This window comes from Melozone crissalis, unplaced genomic scaffold, assembly GCF_028551555.1.
Source record: "Melozone crissalis strain CALT ecotype California unplaced genomic scaffold, PUWL_Pcris_2 ptg000006l_1, whole genome shotgun sequence".
Taxonomy (NCBI): Eukaryota; Metazoa; Chordata; class Aves; order Passeriformes; family Passerellidae; genus Melozone; species Melozone crissalis.
This window is the reverse complement of record NW_026535784.1, coordinates 826,657-847,761: the sequence shown is the minus strand read 5'-3', so window position 1 is coordinate 847,761 and position 21,105 is coordinate 826,657. Positions and strand designations below refer to the sequence as shown.

General features: G+C 48.4%; 1 protein-coding gene across 2 annotated transcripts in view; it reads left to right on the top strand.

Moving 5' to 3' along the window:
• EXOC6B (exocyst complex component 6B) overlaps positions 1-21,105 on the top strand; it is a 290,272-nt gene that overhangs the window by 42,674 nt on the left and 226,493 nt on the right. For both annotated transcript variants that reach the window (XM_054290746.1, XM_054290738.1), the window contains exons 2-6: positions 4,281-4,446; positions 12,367-12,414; positions 13,385-13,475; positions 13,592-13,637; positions 18,213-18,417. In XM_054290746.1, coding sequence (XP_054146721.1) covers positions 4,281-4,446; positions 12,367-12,414; positions 13,385-13,475; positions 13,592-13,637; positions 18,213-18,417 — 556 coding nt within the window. The remainder of the gene's footprint in view (positions 1-4,280; positions 4,447-12,366; positions 12,415-13,384; positions 13,476-13,591; positions 13,638-18,212; positions 18,418-21,105) is intronic.

The window sequence follows — 21,105 nt, the reverse complement described above, 5'->3', positions numbered from 1 at the left end:
ACTTGGTGTGTTCATAAAACTTTTGTATTTGAGAAAGGACCAAAAATTTTAAATATGGAAATTTTATTTTCCAAGGATTTTCCAAGGCTGAGGAAGTTGGAAGGGTGGGAAGCAGCGTGGAGGAAGGCGATGGCGGAATTTGGGATTTTGGGGTGTTTTGGGGCGAGGTTCGTTCTTTGCACCCCCAAACCGAGTAATTAATGTTGATTATTTTGAGTTGAGAGGCACCAGGGATTCTCTGAGCTCTCCTGTGGGAGGAGGCAGCACCATCCCAAAATTCTGGAATGTCCATCCTGCACCTTTGGAGTGCCTGGAGCTGGGGCTGGCCTGGCTCTGGTTCCATCCCGGTTTTGGAAAAATGGTCCTGGAGGAGCAGCAGAGCTCAGGAGGGCTGAATTTTCCTGAAAAAGGAATTCTGGAGGGTCAGGAGAGCTCAGAAGGGAAAGGACCAGGGCTGGATTTTCCTGGAAAAGGATCCTGGAGAAACAGAAGAGCTGGATTTTCCTGGAAAATGAATTCTGGAAGGTCAGGAGAGCTCAGAAGGGAAGAGCCAGGGCTGGATTTTCTTTGGGAAGAGGATCCTGGAGGGTCAAGAGAGCTCAGGAGGGAAGGTTCAAGACTGGATTTTCCTGGAAAAATTATCCTGGGGGAGCAGGAGAGCTCAGGAGGGCTGAATTTTCCTGGAAAAGGAATTCTGGAGGAGCATGAGAGCTCAGAAGGGAAGAGCCAGGACTGGATTTTCCTGGAAAAATGATCTTGGAGAGCCAGGAGGGCTGAATATTCCTGGAAGAAGATCCTGGAGGGTCAGGAGAGCTCAGGAGGGAAGGACCAAGACTGGATTTTCCTGGAAAAAGATCCTGGAGGGTCAGAAGAGCTCAGAAGGGCTGGATTTTCCTGGAAAAGGAATTCTGGGGGTCAGGAGAGCTCAGAAGGGCTGGATTTTCAGGAGGGAAGGTTCAAGACTGGATTTTCCTGGAAAAATGATCTTAGAGGAGCAGGAGAGCTCAGGAGGGAAGAGCCAGGGCTGGATTTTCCTTGGGAAAATGATCCTGGATGAGCAGAAGAGCTTAGGAGGGCTGGATTTTTGTGGAAAATGAATTCTGGAGGGTCAGGAAAGATCAGAAGGGAAGGTTCAATACTGGATTTTCCTGGAAAAGGGATCCTGGAGGGTCAGGAGAGCTGAATTTTCCTGGAAAAGGAATTCTGGAGGAGCAGGAGAGCTCAGAAGGGCTGGATTTTTCTGGAAAAATGATCCTGGAGGAGCAGGAGAGCTCAGGAGGGAAGAGCTTCCCATCGTGTGCTGGTGTTTCCTTCCTGTCTGACACCAAATTTTATTTTTTCCACACTGAAGTTTGGCTAAAAAAGAATAAAATAATAGAATTTCTAATAACCAAAGGGGTTTAGTAATCAGATATTTATTCCTTAGCTTTGCCACCTCCAAAGGGAATTTTTCCTGGACATTTTCAGTAATTTTGAGGTGGTTTTTGTCCCATTTTCAGATGTAAATCCCAAATTTGCCTTTGAGTACAAACACATCATGACTGCTGTGGGGTTTTTATTGTTTCAGTTTATCCCTGAGTGCAGACACAACTTATCCACCTTTATTTTTTATTGGAATTCTCATTTTTGTGCCGAGATCTTTGGAGTCACTGGGACCGTGCTAGGAGGCCACGCAGCACTAGATGGCACTCGGGCTCCAAATTTCACATTTCAGCAGCCAAAACTCCTCCAAACTTGCATGAAAATCCAGCAGCACCGCTCCAGTGCTGCCTCTCCTGGAGTCTGAGGAGGTTTTCTCTCTTTTTTGCGCTTTTAGACTGAGCAGGACAAGGCAATGCCCTCTCCATCCCCTGCTCTGGGTGTCTGGCTTCTCTCACACTGAATTTAACAAGATTTTACAATTCTGGAATTTTGGTTTTGACACTGAGAATCTTTTACTGAACCTGCAGAACTGAAATGGCCTGGAAGAATAATAACTAAATAGATTTTCTCCAGCATTTAGCTCTGTCTTGGGGTTTTCTCCGGTTTCTTGGGGGCCTTTGTGAATTTTAGGGATGGGATTCTCCAAAGGGAGAGCACAGATCCCAGTGCAGGAGAAAGGATTTCCTGTGTCCACCTGCATTCCTGGGGTTCCCTCTGGAATGTTGCTCCTCACTGCTTAATGATTTTTTAATGATCACTGATTAATGATTTTTTAATATTTCATTGTCACATCTTGGTCAGCTCTGTTATTCCCATCTTTTCTCTCTGCTCATTCCCATCTTTCCTCTGGTCATTCCCATCTTTTCTCTCTGGTCATTCCCATCTTTTCTCTCTGGTCATTCCCATCTTTTCTTTCTGGTTATTCCCATCTTTTCTCTCTGTCATTCCCATCTTTTCTCTCTGGTCATTCCCATCTTTTTTCTCTCATATTCCCATCTTTCCTCTCTATCATTCCCATCTTTTCTCTTTGGTCATTCCCATCTTTTCTCTCTGTCATTCCCATCTCTTCTCTCTGGTTATTCCTATTTTCCCTCTGGTTATTCCCATCTTTTCTCTCTGGTCATTCCCATATTTTCTCTCTCATTCCCATCTTTTCTCTCTGTCATTACCGTCTTTTCTCTCCAAAGGCTGCCTGGAATCTGCTCTATCCCTAATTTGTCCCTCTGACCCAAGCTCAAATCCATAAACCTCACTCCAAGCTTAACTCTTGGGCTGGGAGGGAATTCAGATTTAGGAGCCAAAACTTCCCAAAGGCAGGGCCAAGGGTGGGATTGCCACAGTCCATTAAAAATATCCATATTTGGTGTAAAAACGCAGGAAAACAACCCTGGAATTCCCAGAGTGGGACTTGGTCCTTCTGCTTTCCAGGGAAACATTTGTGGGACAGAAATTTGGGTTTAACTTCCATCCTTATATTTAATTTGAAGCTGAAGGAGGGTGGGGAGAGATGGGATAAGGAAAAAAAAAAGGTTTGGAATGGAAACATTTCAGGTCCTCCTGAGTTGTTCTTGTCTCTCAGAAGATGCCAAAATGATGGAAAAATGAAAAGAAAGGTTGTAATAGAAACATTTTGGGCTTGGTTTGTCTCTTAGGGAACACCAAAATGATGGAAAAAGGAGAAAAAAAGGTAGAATAGAAACATTTCAGGCCTGGTTTGGGCTCGTCTGGTTTATCTGGGAACACAAAATGGTGAAAAAGGAAAAGTAAACTTGGAATAGAAACATTTTAAAATCTAATTTAATGTCTGGTTTATGACCTGTACCTTTGTCCCAGGAGGGCGTTTTTGGGGTCGGGTTTTGGATGTCCCTGGGTGAGGAACGTTAATTTTTGTTCCTTTTGGGGCGAGGTTTTGGATGTTCCTGGTGGATCCTGGCAGCCAAGCTGGAGATGCTGAACTGGGATGTCCAGAGGCTGTTTTTGGGGTCAGGTTTGGATGTTCTTCATAAATCCTGGCAGCAGAGCTGGGGATGCTGAGCTGGGATGTCCAGGGGATGTTTTTGGGGTCCGGTTTTGGATATTCCTGGGTGAGGAACATTCCTTTTTGTTCCTTTTGGGGTGAAGTTCTGGATGTTCCTGGTAGATCCTGGCAGCAGAGCTGGGGGTGCTGAGCTGAAGGTGCTGATTTGGTGTGTCCAGAGGACATTTTTGGTGTCAGATTCTGGATGTTCCTGGCAGCAGAGCTGGGGATGTTGGGCTGGGAATGCTGAGCTGGCGGTGCTGATTTGGTGTGTCCAGAGGACATTTTTGGTGTCAGATTCTGGATGTTCCTGGCAGCAGAGCTGGGGATGTTGGGCTGGGAATGCTGAGCTGGCGGTGCTGATTTGGTGTGTCCAGAGGACATTTGTCGGGTCAGGTTTTGAGTGTTCCTGGCAGCAGAACTGGGAGTGCTGAGCTGGGTGTCCAGAGAGTGTTTTGGGGGTCAGATTTTGGATGTTCCTGGTGGATCCTCACAGCAGAGCTGGGGCTGCAGATCTGGGGTGTCCAGAGGACATTTCTGGGGTGAAGTTTTGGATGTTCCTGGCAGCAGAGCTGGGGGTGCTGGGCTGGGGGTGCTGAGCTGAAGGTACTGATCTGGGAATGCTGTTGAAGGGGTGCTGATCTGGGGTGCTGGGCTGGGGTTTCTGATCAAGGGGTGCTGATCTGGAGGTGCTAGGCTGGGAGTGCTGATCTGGGATGAGCAGAGGACATTTTTGGGGTCAGGTTTTGGATGCTCCTGGCAGCAGAGCAGAGGGTGCTGCTCTGGGGGTGCTGATCTGGGGCAGTGCTGCTCTGGGGTGCTGATCTGGCTGTCCCTGCAGGTCTGTGTACGATGGGGAGGAGCACGGGCGCTTCATGGAGAAGCTGGAGGCGCGGATCCGCAACCACGACCGCGAGATCGAGAAGATGTGCAACTTCCACTACCAGGGCTTCGTGGACTCCATCACCGAGCTGCTCAAGGTCCGGGGAGAGGCCCAGAAACTCAAGGTGAGATGTTGGGAAGGATGAAAGTTTGACAAGAAACTCTCACAGATGTTTGGCAGAAAGATTTTTAAATGTAGAGTCTGATGAAGGAATAGAAATGAAAGCAGGTTTTGATATAGAAGAAAAGAACTGCTGAGCCAGTCTCAGTGGATAACCAAGGAAGCAAAGGGTGTGTTTGTTAGAAGGGGTTTTATGGCTTAGAGCAAAAGATAAACCCACCCCAAACAAGAAGATGATTTTGCCAAACAGTAAGAGAGCACAGGCAAACAAGGCAGCAAATGTGGCAAGCAGAAAAAAGGTCTCAGAATTTTGCACTGCAAGAAAACTGAAAAACAACTTCTAGCTTAAACTGTGATGTACTGACTTTTAGTGATTGGAGAACAGTAACATGAATATGGTAATTACAGTAGTTATGATAGGCTATAGGTAAAAGTTAAGGTATAGATTGGTTCTACTGTATTGAGATGGTCAGCAAAGAAAAGTATAAAATGCATTGTAACCAAAAGAAAAGTATAGAATGCATTGTAACCAAAACCAAAGGGTCTCCAGGCCTGCCTGCAGCTGGAGCTGACAGCTGTGGGCACCACAGAGCTGACAGCTCTGTCACCCAAAGCCCTGAACTGCTGTAACACCTTGGATACAATAAACTGCATTTTGGAGAGCCCCTGGAGTCCCACATCCCTCATTTAGGCTCTTACAGTGAGGGAAAATACAGGCTGGATAGCACAGAAAAGTGTTCTACAGGAAAGGTTGATGCCTTGGGAAGGCTGAGCTGGAACAGAGGCAGAACAGAGTTAAAGAATAAAGCAGGGATTTGTTAAAAGGATCTTCTCAATGGATCCACCTGGGGCAGCACAAGAGCCCAGCCAGGGCTGCACCCAAAATGGTCCCAAAATGAACCCAAGATGGACCAAAATGGTCCCAAAGTGAACCCAAAATGAACCCAAGATGACCCCAAATGGTCCCAAAATGCGCTCCTGGGGTCTCTCCCTTGGATCAGTTCTGCTCCATTTGCACCTTGCAGTTCATTGTCCCGTTCCAGCTTTAGCCCAGGCAGTCCCACCCTGCTTGTTTTTCTCTCTGCAGCCCACGGTGTTTGTGCTCTTGGGCTGAGATTTGGATCATTTGTCCTTGGTGCCCAGCTGGAGCAGGAATTGTTTTGTCTCCCTGCTCTGTGCACAGAGCTCACCATCCCATAATATGAATCCAGACCCACACATTAAGCAGCACAGAATGTGAAAAATAGAAAAGCTCAAACCTGAGGCGTCAGGGTGATAAAGTTCTGGAATGTTCTGCCCAGGGAGGTGGTGGAGTCACCTTCCCTGGATGTGTTTAACAAAGCCTGGATGTGGCACTGGGTGCCAGGGTTCAGTTGGGGTTGGTTTTGGTATCTTTAAGGTCTCTTTCAACCCTGTGAGTTCTGTGAAAATCCTGCCCTGACACTGCCCTGGGCAGCTCTTTTTAGGTGGCCCCATCTCAGGCACTCTGGGATTCTCAGAACTACATCAGTCTTTTCTCCTTTTATCCAGGACATTTCTATTTAAAAAAAAAATTGAAATATAAATATTTATTTTAATTGTTCCTGGAGCAATGGGTTGGTCATTGAAAGTTTAGCAATTATTTGGCCAAACTGCACCAGTGTGGTGCATTAAAAGCACCAAGAAACTTCAAGCCAAGCCTGTTTTCATTAGGAAAAGTGCTTTTCCTCATGGATCTTATCCCAGTTTCTTGAGCTAAAATAAGTCTTGTGGCCTTTAAAACTGTGCAGAAAGATGAGAGGAAGGTGGGATTTACCCAGTTCTTGGAAAAGTGCTCAGTAATATGTGGAAAAAGCCATTTGTAGCATGAGAATTTGGAAGAAGGGCAGGAAGGAAACTGGAGAGGCTTCAGGAAAAGGGAGCAGGAGGTTGGAGGTGCTTGGGAATCCAGCTTGGTTCCTGTACCTTAAAATACAAATATTCCAAATTTGGGGGGCACAGGAGTGTCAAAACCTTCCTGGTTCGTCTCCACAAATCCAAGTAGGTCAGGGAGAGTCTGGGCCGTCCCTTCCTGCAGGAACAAGGTGGGACCTGGGCTGGAAACCCAAAATCCCTCCCTGAAGAGTCACTTATGGAATGGGGCTGAGTCGAGTGGCTCCCAAAAAGTTGTGGTTTGTCCCCAGGAAGCAGCTCAGGGAGGTTTTCTGGCTGAGTGGAGCCTGTCCTGGTGAAAAGGACCTTCCTGGGAATTGAGAACAACTTTCCTGGTGTTCAGGAGTGTGGGAGACTGGAAAAGCTGAAGTTCTAAATCACAAAATCTGTCAGAAAAAAGCAAATTTTCTGGAGAAAAGGGAAGAACTCAAAGTCAGGGTGCTGAGTGCTGCTTTTAACACATTTATTCATTCATTTAAAACTACCTGTGGCATTTCCCAGCAGGGTTCCTACGTGACACATCCAAGTCTCCATCCCAAAATGGGGTTTCCTCTCAGGAACACCTTCCTGAGGGATGTCCTGAGGAGAATTCACCCAGCAATTCATTGCTGGATGAATCCATTGGAATAACCATGAAATAAGTAGGTTTTTTTCCCTTTTTTTACTTTATTTTTTATTTTTTCAAGGCATTGTTTCCAGCCAAGACTTGCACATTGTTTGTTTGCTCGGAGCTGGTTCCCATTCTGACACCAGCCCCTTTGTTGGTGGCTCACTGTGAAGTCCATCCCTGTCCCCTCAGGATCTCCCTTGATTTCCAGGCCTATGTGATCCATAAAACAGCACATGGCGAAAACATCCCCAGAAAAGCCTTTCTGAAACCCTGGGCCCTCTTTGTGAGGCTTTCCCTGGGGAATCATCTGAGGATCGAGTGCTGAGAGTGGGTTTGGTTCCAGCCATTCATCCTCCATTTGATCTGGGCCTTTGAACCCGTGAGGAGCCAGCGGGGCCCTCCCTGCTCCCTCCTCCTCCTCTCGTGTGCTCTGGGCTGCTCTGGGGTTGGGTTTTTGCACAAATGTCCTTTTTGCTGTTGTTTTAGCTCGCTCTGGATGTGTCACCTTCTGTGGCTGGGGCTCTCAGAGCAGCCCCAAATGAACTAAACCTGAGCAGAACCTCAGGGCTGTTTTAATGTCCTGTTTGTCCCCAAGCACTGCCCTGGGAATTTTATCTCCTTGAGCATCAGCTGGCTGGACACGAGCCTGAGATGCCCAGGCGGGCAAGAGACCCCTGGGATGTGCCAGCTCTGGGGTGGCAGTGCCAGGGCAGTGCCCATGTCCCCTGTGCTGGCACTGCTGGGGCACCTCCACGGCTGGGGAGAGCCCTGGAGGGACTGGAGTGTGGCCAGGGCAGGAACAGAGCTGGGAAGGGGCTGCAGAATCCCCAAGGGAGCTGGGAAGGGGCTGCACAATCCCTGAGGGAGCTGGGCAGGGGCTCAGCCTGGGGCAAAGGAGGCTCAGGGGGCCCTTGTGGCTCTGCACAGCTCCTGCCAGGAGGGCACAGCCGGGGGGATTTGGGATCTTATCCCAGGGAACAGGGACAGGAGCAGAGGGAACGGCCTCAGGGGAGGGTCTGGGGAAGTTTAGATTGGACATTAGGAGGAATTTCCTCATGTAAAGGGATGTCAGGAATTGAAAGTGCCCAGGGAAGTTTGGAATCTCCATCCCTGAGGGGTTTCACAGCCCTGTGGATGTGACACTTGGGGACATGAGGCAGTGGTCTCCCTGGTTGGACTGGGTGATCTTTTCCAACCATGATGATTTTGGGATTTGTGATTTCCAGCTGCCCTGCTGTGGCTCAGCAAAGAGCTGCCCTCATGTTCATGCCATGGACTAAATGGCGGGATCTTGGGAAGGAATTCCTGGCTGGGAGGCTAGGCAGGGGCTGGGCTGGAATTCCCAGATTTGCTGTGGCTGCCCTTGGATCCCTGGCAGTGCCCAAGGCCAGGTTGGACACTGGGGCGTGGATCCACCTGGGGCAGTGGGAGGTGTCCCTGCCCATGGAACTGGGTGGGATTTAAGGTTGCCTCCTCCAACCCAACCCAACCCATTCCCTGATTCTCTCACTCAGCTGGGTCATTCCTGGTGGATTTTTATCCCACCTCCCCCAGTGTTGTCCCAGCTGGGGCTGTCTTTCCTCCCTTCTCCAGGAATCCCAGCTCACATGGCTGACAAGTCCTTTTTAATTCTACAGCTTTCTGCCCTGTCAGTCATAAACCAGAGATGATTCCTTTTTAATTTCATGGAATCCCAGAATTGTTCAGGTTGGAAAATCCCTCTGAGTCCAACCATTCCCAGCACTGCCCAGGCCATGTCCCCAGGTGCCACATCCATGGATTTAAATCTTTCAGGAATCACCACTCCACCCCTGCCAGGGCTGGACAACACTTTTGGGGAATTAATTTTCCCTCATGTGTAGAGAAGAGAGCTGGGAGCAGTTTTTGGGATTGCAGCATGGATGGCTCGTGTCACTGTCCCTTCCCTCATGTCACCAGCAGGGACAGGGATGGATCCAGAGGTGGCTCTGTGGTGGTGTTTAATGGTCCCAGGATGAGGGAAGAGATGAGAATCTGACTCCATGTTTCAGAAGGCTGATTTATTATTTATGATATATATTATATTAAAAGAAAATGATATATTAAAACTATTCTAAAGAATAGAAGAAAGGATTTCATCAGAAAGCTTGAAAGGAAAGGAAAAAATGATAATAAAATCTTGTGTCTGCTCACAGCCTCGACACGGGTGGCTGCCACTGGTCATCAACTAAAAACAATTCACATGCTGGGTAAACAGTTCTCCAAATCACATTCCAAAGCAGCAAAACATGGAGAAGCTGAAGCTTCTGAGCTTCTCAGGAGGAAAGATCCAAATGAAATGATTTTTCAGGAAATACTTCTGTGACATGGCTCCATTCCCAGGGTTCCTCTCCAGCTGCCCTTGCTCCTCTCTCGCAGCGTTCTGCCCCTCTGGGATGATCCCAGGGACTTTCTGAGCCCTTTTCTAGGGGTGAGGGAACAGCTCACCCCATAAACCCCTGGAGTGCTCCCAGTCCCTGCCGTGCCACCTGCCTGTCCTCCTGTCACAGACATCTTTTTATGAAAATCTGTTCCTTAGGATTTTTCTTCCTGAGAAGCTGAGAGGCCTCAGGAACAAAATGTAAACAATGGTTATCTGCTACTGTGGAATGCAACAGGTGGATCTGTGATTGGTCTTGTGTGGATGTTTAGAATTAGTGACCACTCACAGCAGAGCTGGCTCTCTCTGTCCGAGCCACAGACCTTTATTTTCATTCTTTTCTATTCTATTCTTAGCTTAGCTAGCCTTCTGGGATGAAGCTTTTCCTTCGATTCTTTTAGTATAGTTTTAGTGTAATATATATCATAAAATAATAAATCAGCCTTCTGAACATAGAGTCAACATTCTCATCTCTTCCCTCACCTGAAAACCCCTGTGACCACTGTCACATCCCCCTCCGCATGTCTGGCCTGGCTTAGCAAAGCCCGGCTCTGCCAAGCCCAGCTTAGCAGCACGGGGTGTGTGTAAACAACCATCCCTGTGTTCATGCAGGCCTGGAGACTCCAGGAACAATCCCAAACACGACCCCCTGCCCCCCAAAACCCTGGGGCGTGCAGGGCCCCGCTGCAGCCCTGCTTTTCCCTGGGGCTGGGATTGCTGGGGGATTTTGGCAGCAAACCCCTCCAGCCCCAGCCTCAGTTCAGGAGTGGTTTTAAATTACCCGACACGGATTCCTTTTTCCTGGTGGGATTTTCGGGATCTGAGCAAATCAAATAATCTTTGGAGGAGATGCTGGGCTCCTGCTCGTAAAAGCTCCAAACACCATAAAGGAAATGAGCAGGTTTTGGGGAGGGCAGGCAGCCAGCAGGGCTGCAGCTACTGCGGCAGGACCAGAGATGGGATGCAGATGCTGGAGGGGAAATTATGGAGAACTCCTTTCTTCCATCCTGGGAAGCTGGAAAGCACCATGGCTGGTGTGGGAATGGAAGGGAGCTCTGAGGTTGGGTGATTCTGCTGTTGGGAGCACCACAAACCTTCCTGGGGGAGGCTGGAACAGGGGAAAACTGTGGTGGTCCAGGATCTGTTTCAAAAAAATGGATCCTGAATCAATTTGTTGTGGATGAATCCAAAGTTTTCCTTCTGTCTGATCTGGTGAGCTCAAAGAGGACGGAGATTGTGGGATCATGGAATTGGTGAGGTTGGAAAAGTTGCTCAAGATCTTTAAGTCCAGCCGCCACCAAGGCCCATCCCAAGTGCCACATCCACAGGGTTTTGAACCCTTGAGGGATGGAGACTCCACTGCAGCTCCTTCCAATGCTGGGCAGCCCTTTCCATGAGGAATATTCCCAATAATCCACCCTGAGGGCCGTTCCCTCTGCTCCTGTCCCTGTTCCCCTCCTGGCAGGAGCTGTGCAGAGCCACAAGGGCCCCCTGAGCCTCCTTTGCTCCAGGCTGAGCCCCTGCCCAGCTCCCTCAGGGATTGTGCAGCCCCTTCCCAGCTCCCTCAGGGATTGTGCAGCCCCTTCCCAGCTCCCTCAGCTGTTCCTTGCTGGATTTTTCCTCCAGGATGTTTTTTTTTTATCTTCCCAATCCCCCTTGGAGCTCCTCCTGCTCCTCCATCCCCATCCTGCTGGAGAAAGGGAGAGCCCCATGTGCTGTTCCTTCTCTGGGCTGAAATTTGTTAAAAATTCCTCGTTTCCGGGATTATTCCAAAGGAAGCAAAGCTCTGGGGTGGATTTGTGAGATCACCCACTCCTGGAAGCCCTTTGAGGGCTCTGTCTCCCAGCTCTTGGTGTTTTCCAAGCTCTGGGAAAGGTTCTGTTTCCAGAAGGAGCAGAACTCTGGAAATCAGCAGGGATTTGTTCCTAAAATGGGGCAGGAATGCAGCAGCAGCTCCCACTGTGGGGAGAACCTGGATCAGAAAAAACCTTTTACAGGAATGAGCTTGGAAATGAACGTTTCCAGCTTTATGAGCTGCAGAAGGAGATTTTGGGGCAAAAAAGGGGTTTTATGGCATGGAAATCTCAGAGTGATGTGAAATCTCAGAACTCTGAGCAACCCTGCTGGAATTCCCTCAGGAATTGGCAGAGATCTGGAGCTGGGAATGTTGGCTTGGAAGTTGGGGTTGGTTTTTCCAGCTGCCCCAGCCTGAACTCGGGAGAATTCCCAAAGTTCTCTTCCCACTCATTGGCTGAATAACAGGAGAACTCCTGATTTTCCATCCTGATGAGCCCCCAAATCCCCTTTGTTCTCCTGTATGTCCTTCTGGGGCTGGGAAGGGCTGGGCTGGGCTCTTCCCTCTCCAGGGAATCCTCAGCTTTGCCAAGTGGAAATTTTCCAGCTCTGAGCCACAGCTTGGTGGGATAATCCAGAAAAAATAGGGAGATTTTTTATCTAAGGTATATAAAAATATCTTATACCAGGCAGGAGCAAGGATCCATCCAGAGGGAGATGAAGATCCCAAAGGAAGTTTTATAAGAAATTCCATAAATATAAATATTTATTTGTAGGGAAAGCTCCTGGTGGCAATGAGGGAAATCCCTGGATTTATGTCCTTGTTTTTCCCTTTTCCACATCCTCAGGATTTTCTCTGGAGCCTGAGTCCTGAGAAATCCCTGTTTACTTGAAATGAGGAGAATTCCCCGTCCAACCTGGCCTTGTGTCCTTTTCCAAACTGGATCCATGAAAATTCCAGCACTTTGAGGCTTCCATGCCTCTGAATGAATTCCTGTTGCCTTTCCCTTCTCTCCAGTGGCAAAGAGGGAAATCCCTGGATTTGTCCCCCAGTGACAGTGGCTGTTAACTCAGCCATAAACAGCTTTTCCATGGGATGGGAGCCGTGGGGAGGGAGGGAGGGATGGTGTTTATGGACAGTTTGTTTTGGTGGGAAGAACATTGTCCTGATTTATGGCATGTGCTCTGTGCTTTTCCCAATATCCCCACAGAACCAAGTGACAGACACCAACCGGAAGCTGCAGAACGAAGGGAAAGAAGTAAGTGATGGATCCAGTCCTGGAATTGCAGCCTGGACTGGTGTGGGAGGGAGAATTCCCTGTCCAACCTGGCCTTGGTTCTCCTTTTTCCATGTCCCAGGATTTTCTCCTGGAGCCTGAGCCCTGAGAAATCCCTGTTAGCTTGGAATAAGGAAAATTCCCTGTCCAGCTTGGCCTTGTATCCCTGTTTTCCCTTTTACACATCCCCAGGATTTTCTCTGGAGCCTGAGCCCTGAGAAATCCTTGTTACTTTTGGGATGTGAGAATTCCCTCCTTGTATCCTTGGTTTTCCCTTTTCCACATCCCCAGGATTTTCTTCTGGAGCCAGAGCCCTGAATAATCCCTTTTAGCTTTGGGATGTAAGAATTCCCTGTCCAACCTGGCCTTGTGCACTTGTTTTTCCTTTTTCCACATCTTCAGTATTTTCTCTGGAGCCTGAGCCTTGAAAAATCCCTCTTAGCTAGAAATGAGGAAAATTCGCTGTCCAGCCTGGCCTTGTTATCCCTGTTTTCCTTCTTCCACATCCCAGGATTTTCTCTGGAACCTGAGCCCTGAGAAATCCCTGTTCACTTTGGGATGTGAGAATTCCCTCCCTGTTTTCCCCTTTTCCCCATCCCAGGATTTTCTCCTGGAGCCTCATGAAATCCCTGTTAACTCTGGGATGAGGAGAATCCCCTGGAAGCAAGCGACCACATCCTGCCTTTGAAAACCAAAAATCTTGGAAGAGATGCCTAAACTGGGAAGGGGAAATAACATTTTGGAATGCACAGGATGTGCTCCAAGGCCAGTTTGATGCCTTTGGGTTTGCTGCTCCCTGTTTGAAATCCAGGGAATTCAGGGAACTTCCCTGGCTGGAGCTGCCCCGATCCCGAGCTCGCCCCTTATCAGAGCAGGGTTTGGGCTCTGCTGCTCCTGGGATGGGGCCCAGGGGTGGCTGCTGATCCTGAGGGAGCTTTTCCCCTTTTTCCAGCTGATCCTGGCCATGCAGGAGCTGAGGCAGTGCCGGCTGCAGCAGAGGAACATCTCAGCCACGGTGGATAAACTCACCCTGTGTCTCCCTGGTGAGGAACCTCCTCCTTTTTGGAGCTCTTTGGTGGAATTCCCAGTTTTTTGTTTCCTTTTTGGATTCCCAGCTGTGTGCTCCTGTCTCAGAGCTGTGTTTTCCTTCTCTTCCCAGTGCTGGAGATGTACAGCAAGCTGCGGGAGCAGATGAAATCCAAGAGGTAAATCTGGGCTGGGCTTTCAGGGGAAGAGTCCAAGGAATTGTTTGGTGCTGGGTTATTTAAGGAGAATCCCAGCAGCTCAAAACCAGCTTTTCTCGGTTAAATTTCCTGGTTTTTTGCTGCTTTTCCTCACAGTCCTGCTCATCCTCCTGTAGTACAGCTGAGAATGGGGATGGCAGCAGGTTCAGATTTTGGGAATTAAGGTGAGTGCTCCTTGGTTTTTTTATGGCACCTCAATATTGTGCATACAACCAAGGTGTTTTACCAACTAAATTTTATTCCATGAATGCCATGGAATTAATTAATCCAATCTGAGAGATCCCAGGGAATGTGGTGGGGGGAAGAGTCCAAGGAATTCTTTGGTGCTGTGTAATTTAAGGAGAATCTCAGCAGTTTGGGTTAAATTTCCTGGTTTTTTGGCTGCTTTTCCTCACAGTCCTGCTCATCCTCCTGTGGTACAACTGACAATGGGGATGGCAGCAGGTTCAGATTTGGGGAATTAAGGTGGATGCTCCTTGGTTTTTATGGCAGCTCAATACTGGAGATGGAAGCTGGTTCAGATTTTGGGAATGAGGGTGGATGCTCCTTGGGTTTTTTATGGCACCTCAATATAGTGCATACAACCAAGGTGTTTTACCAATTAAATTTTATTCCATGAATGCCACAAAACAAATCTTAATCCAACCTGAGAGATCCCAGGGAATGTGGGGAGGGGGGATGAGTCCAAGGAATTCTTTGGTGCTGTGTAATTTAAGGAGAATCTCCGCAGTTCAGGTTAGATTTCCTGGATTTTGGCTGCTTTTCCTCACAGTCCTGCTCATCCTCCTGTGGTACAACTGACAATGGGGATGGCAGCAGGTTCAGATTTGGGGATTTAAGGTGGTTGCTCCTTGGTTTTTATGGCAGCTCAGTATTGGGAATGGCAACAGGTTTGGATTTTGGGAATTAAGGTGGATGCTCCTTGGTTTTTTAGTGGAAGCTCAATATTGGGGATGGCAGCAGGTTCAGATTTTGGGAATGAGGGTGAGTGCTCTGTGGTTTTTATGGCAGCTCAATATTGTACATATAACCAAGATGTTTTACCAACTAAATTTTATTCCATGAATGCCATAAAACAAATCTTAATCCAATGTGAGAGATGGTAGGGAATGGGGGGGGGAGGCAAAGAGCTGGGAACATCAGGATGGTGGGAATTGGGGAGAAAACTTGTGTAGAAATAATTCCTCAACACTTGATGCCTCAGGAATGCTGGGCTGTAAATCCAGGAGTTTCCCCACCCTGCATCTGCTGAGGGATGAAAATCTGGGATTTTGGCAGGAATCCTGGTTAGTTTGAGCAGCAAAAAGCAATTTTGGAGCCCTGAGGGTGGCAGATGTGGGGTGGGAGCTGGAGCTGATCCCTGGGAATTCCTGCAGGGAATCCTCCAGCTGCTCCATGCCCTCCCTCTGGGCAGCATTTCCAGGGGCTGCAGCTGAGAATTGCTTCCCTTTTTCCCCCTCCATTATTTGGATTGGTTCATTTGTGACCAAACCCACGCTGAAATCCACATTTCAGGAATATTGGGAGCCCTGGCTGGTTTTTTTTTCTGTTTCTTTTTGTCTGGATTTGATGGCTCCATTGAACAGACACAGCACAAGATATTCCATGTTTTTTTTTGCTCCAGGTCTCACTTGGATCATTTCAGGATGTGCAGCCATGGGAGGGGTCCTGCCATCAGGGTTTGGGATCAGTTTTGGAGAATAAACTCCACAGACAGAAGGAAATAGGGAAAGTTTCTAAACCAGCTCAGGCTGTTCCCAAATGGAGAATCCATGACCAGGAACTGGAGGTAGAGCTGATCCCAGAGCAATGATCAGGGTGAAAGGAGAGAATTTTTCTCTAAATTGGCCAAAATTTAAGGAAGGAACAGAAAAGTTTTTTTGTTTTTTTTTTTTTTTTTTTTAACATGGCTGTGTGGAAAATGGTGGAAAACCCCAAAATTTCTGGAGGGATCTGAATGCTCTGGAGGGATCAGACCTTTTTATTTACCCTTGGCTCTGTGTGGTCTCCAAGCAGTGAGAAATGGAATCGTAAAATCCTGGAAGGGTTTGGGTTGGAGGAGACCCCAAAGATCACCCAACTGCAAAACTTCCACACCCAGGGTGCTCCAACCTGGCCTTGGGCACTGCCAGGGATCCAGGGGCAGCCCCAGCAAATCTGGCAATTCCAGCCCAGCCCCTGCCCACCCTCCCAGACAGCAATTCCTTGCCAAGATCCCAGCCCAATCTCCCCTTTCCCACTGGGAGCCATTCCCTGGCTCCTGTCCCTGCAGGCCTTGTCCCCAGTCCATCTCCAGCTCCCTTGTAGACCTGGATGCTCCGTGGATTCTCTGGGAATGTTCATCCTGCTGGGAGCTGAGAAATCCCCGACAGGAACAGGAAAATCACCCCAAAAAGGCCCCCCTGGCCCTGGATTTTATCCAAATTCTGCTTTTCCCCCTCAGCCCTGGGGACACGGGCCTGGGACACAGCTCATCTCCCCTCTGGGAGCTGCTCCCAAAAAAAGCTTCCAAAATTAAACAATAGAACTAAAATTATGGGGTTTGTGGGAGGAATGGGACCTGAGAATTCCCTGGAATATCAGCCCCCAGTGGGTGTTTGTCTCTCTGGGTCAGTCCCTGGCTCCCTGGGCATTCCCAAGGTTCTCTCCTGAATTCTGTTAGCACAGAGAGCCTAAAATTCTCAGTAACCAGGCGTCATGGTTTTGCACAGGAGACATTTAGGGAAGTGATGCACAGCTGATAGTAAAATAAGTGATAATAATTTTTTAATACCCTTTTAAGGTTTTGATCCTGCTTTGCCTTTCTCCTAATCCTGTCTCAGAGCAGAAATTGAGTGCCCGGGGGATTGGCCAGCAGTGAACCCACCTCTCTTTGGTGCATTGGGCTGGGAAATCTCAAAATTGGTGAAATCACAAATGGGTGAACCAGAACTGTGACAATTCCCACTGAGGGGGAGACTTAAAAAAGTTCTAGAATTGAGAGTTGAGAGATGAACGGGACTTACGGGTTTTTTGGTTTTCAGGTTGTTATTTTTTCTCTTACAACAGTTCAGCTCGCCATCTACATTCTAGACTTGGTATACAAAGAGAAAGGCACTAAAAAAGTTACAAGACACACAGGTTTAAGGTTTTTTTAAAACTATTTTGTCCAGTTAACTCTTAGAATGTATTTTATTTCTACCTTTCTACCAATAACTAATTATTTCTTTGTTCACACAACATCTGCATTGTGGCTCTTTGTGACCAATCTCCCTGTGCCACCAACACAGCAGAAAATGGTTAGAGAAGATCTCTGAGATCATTGAGTCCAACCTAGGACTAAAGACTACCATGCCAACCAGACCATGGCATGTCCAGTCTTTGCTTGAGCACCTCCAGGGATGATCTCCCACCTCCCTGGGCAGCCCATTCCAGTATCTCATCACCCTTTTTCTGAATAAATTCCTCCTAATCACCAGCCTGAACCTCCCCTGGTACACCTTGAGGCTATGTCCTCTTGTCTTCTCCGTGATTGCTTGGGAGAAGAGACCGGCCCCAAGGAAATGAAGAACAAGAAGGAGATCAGGCAATGCCCCAAATCCTCCATCTTTTATCCACCTCTGTGACCGTGTTCACAGGGGTCCCAGGATATGAGGGAAGAGATGAGGATCTGACTCCATGTTTCGGGAGGCTTGATTTATTATTTTATCATATATATTACATTAAAACTATACTAAAAGAATAGAAGAAAAGGCTTCATCAGAAGGCCAGCTAAGAATAGAATAGCCAAGAATGATAACAAAGGCAGCTGCCTTAGACTCTCTCTCTGAGCCAGCTGACTGTGATTGGCCATTAATTAGAAACATCCAACATGGGCCAATCACAGATGCACCTGTTGCATTCCACAGCAGCAGATAACCATTGTTTACATTTTGTTCCTGAGGCCTCTCAGCTTCTCAGGAGGAAAAATCCTAAGGAAAGGATTTTCCATAAAAAGATGTCTGCAACACACCTCCATACTAAAAACCCAAAAATTTAGTTTTTCAGACTATGATAAACTATATTACTGTATTTCACACACTCGTAGATTCCAATTCATCCCAAAATCTAGGCAGCTTTCTCCATGGAAGGTTAAAGCAGTGCAATGTTCTCCTGGGGGTGAGGACATCTCCGGACAGGCAGAGGAACGTTCCCTGAGCCCTGGGCTCCACCAGAGCAGGGTTCCAGCAGGGTTCCTGTGTCGCTGTAGGACACGAAAGAACACAAGCTCACACCGCTGTTCTCAAGGTGAAGAAGAAAGAGAAGTTTATTTTTGACTCCAACATTTATAGTTTTCCAAAAGTGACAGTAGATTGGAGGGTGACAGCGCCACCTCTCCAATGACATTGGTCAAACCAACAGTCCATCAACTTTCTCCTCCTCCATACAGGAATGCAAAACAATGAGCTATTTACAGAAAGTGTGCGAGAAAGTTTGCTACAAGAATGTCAGCATCAGAAGGCTTAGAAAATCTTAAAAAACCAGGTTGACATTGCTGACCTTTCCCTGCTCCCCCAGGCACTACCCGGCCCTGAAGACCCTGGAGCACCTGGAGCACACGTTCCTGCCCCAGGTGAGCCACTACCGCTTCTGCAAGGTGATGGTGGACAACATCCCGCGGCTGCGCGAGGAGATCAAGGAGCTCTCCATGTCCGACCTCAAGGACTTCCTGGAGAGCATCCGCAAGCACTCGGACAAGATCGGAGAGACCGCCATGAAACAGGTGGGATTTGGGATCAGACTGCCGTGGAACAGGTGGGATTTGGGGGGAATTGGGATCAGTGAGACTGCTATGAAACAGGTGGGATTTGGTGGAATTTGGTGGGAATTGAGATCAGAGTGCCATGGAAGAGGTGGGATATCTGGGGGTGTTTGTGGAGAATCAGGATCAGTGAGACTGCCATGGAACAGGTAGGATTTGGGGGAATTGAGATCAGACTGCCATGAAACAGGTGGGATTTGGGGGGAAACAAGATTGGTGAGACTGTTTTGAAGCAGGTGGGATTTGGGAACGTCTGGGGGGATTTGGGATCAGAGTGCCATGGAACAGCTGAGATTTGGGGGAATTTGGTGGGAAAAAAGGATGGTGAGACCGCCATGAATCGTGGAATTTGGGGGGCCTTTGGTGGGAATTGAGAACAATGAGACTGCCATGAAAGAGGTGGAATTTGGGGGAGTTTGAGATCAGACTGCCATGGAACACGTGGGATTTGGTGGAAAACAAGGTGTGCAAGACCACCACAAAACAGGTGGGATTTGGGGGCCTTTGGGGGTAATTGAGATCAGTGAGACTGCCATGAAACAGGTGGGATTTGGGGGCTTTTGGTGGGAGCCCCCAGTTTTTTGGGAAGAGGTTGGAGGTTCATTCGTTGTGTGGAAGTTCTGCTTCTCCAAGCCAAGGCTCTGGGATGAGTTTGGTATTTTGTTGCTGGGTGAGGAGTGGTTGTTCCTTCCCTGGTTGCTCCTGGACTTTTATCTTGGATTTCATTCTGGAGTTTATCCTGGGTTTTAGGCTGTTGAGAAGTGAGGATCCATTGTGTCCTTGGCTTCTCCCAGAGTTTTCCATGATTTTGTGGCACTCTGGGAGGTGCAGTTGGGGGTGAAACTGATGCCTTGTGAAGGCTGCCCTAGAGCTGAGGCTGGACAGAGTTACAGAATAAAGCAGGGATTTATAAAAGGAACCCCATTATTGTGACCCCACAATAAACTCCATGGATCCACCCTGGGCAGCACAAGAGCCCAGCCAGGGCTGCACCCAAGATGAACCAAAATGGTCACCAAACGAACCCAAGATGGACAAAATGGTCCCAAAATGAACCCAAGATGAACTAAAATGGTCCCAAAATGCACGAGCGCTCCTGGGGTCTGTCACTGTGATCAGTTCTGCTCCATTTGCACCTTGCAGTTCATTGTCCCATTCCAGCTTTAGCCCAGGCAGTCCCACCCTGCTTGTTTTTCTCTCTCCAGCCCACGGTGTTTGTGCTCTTGGGCTGAGATTTGGATCATTTGTCCTTGGTGCCCAGCTGGAGCAGGAATTGTTTTGTCTCCCTGCTCTGTGCACAGAGCTCGGCATCCCATCATATGGAGCTCAGACCCACACACTAAAGCAGCACAGAACCTGAAAATAGAAAAGCTCAAACCTGAGGCATCACAATTCCCCATAACTCCATTTTTCACTTGTATTTTCCACTTCCCTGCATAGGGAATTGGTGCTACTGGCAGACCTGGAGACATTGGGTTGATTCCCCACTTTTGGAATAAAAAAGCAAGAGTTTGTGCACTGCAATTCCATGAATTTTGCGTCCTAAACTGATTTTAAATCCAGCCCAAACTTGGCTGGTGCCTCCCTCACCTTTTCCAGTGGTTGTGTCTGTGAAGGATGAGCTGATGAACTGAACCTCCCTGGCTGTGCCTTAAATCAGGAATTGCCTTTCCCACTCCCACTGAATATTTGGATTTCATCTCATCCCAGCACAGCTGGGAGAGGCTCTGGAGTTTCTCTCCAGGAGGGATTTGCAGCTTTGCTGGAATTCAGGGGCAGGGGCAGAGAGCTTGGCAAAAGTGTCAGCAGAATATTTTGCCCCATTTCTTCTCTTCTCATCCTCAGAACATCCTGCTTCACATCCCTTTTCCTGGGGTACATCTTGGAAAACTTATTTACATCCAAGGGCAGCGTGTCCCTGTCATCAGGCAGGCATGCAGGGTTGTGCAGCTTGATTTATCCAGTGTCTGCTCCAAATGCTTTCCACAAGAGTGTCCCTCCCAGTATCCCCAGGATGGATGGATGGACAGACGGATGGATGGATGGATGGATGGATGGATGGATGGATGGATGGGTGGGTGTTTTCCCTCCCTGGATGTGCTCAGAGCTCTGGAAAGGAGCGGAGCTGGCGGGAGGCCCACGGAGCCGCGATTGGCAGCTCCATCCATTCGGTTTAAATTAGGATCATATAAATTCCTTTAAAATTGTTTGATTTCACCAGCGGGAACGGAGGAGGCCTGGCTACAACGGGAGAGGAAATGGGGTTTTTGTAACATCACAAACACGGGGCTGCCGCTGACAAGGGCTGAACATTTCATTTTGTGATAATCGCGAGGATCTGGCAGCAGCGCTCGCAGCCGCGGCCGCGCTCCCGGGATCGGGGGAGCTCCCAGCCCCTCCTGGGATGGACCCAGGGAGGCATTCCCGGGGTCCCACACGAGGAGCTCTCCCTGCTCTCCTTCCGTGCTGGGTTTCAGCCCAATCTGAGTTTTATTACCTGAATTCCGGGGGAATTCGCCGCCTTCCAGACCTCGTTGTTAACGGCGGGGCCTGGAGCGGATGAAAGGAGCTGCACACACTTGAACTCCGCTTGGACTTTGGCCCTGTGAACCTGCGTGTGTGTTTGGGTTTTGGTGGGGTTTCTTTTAC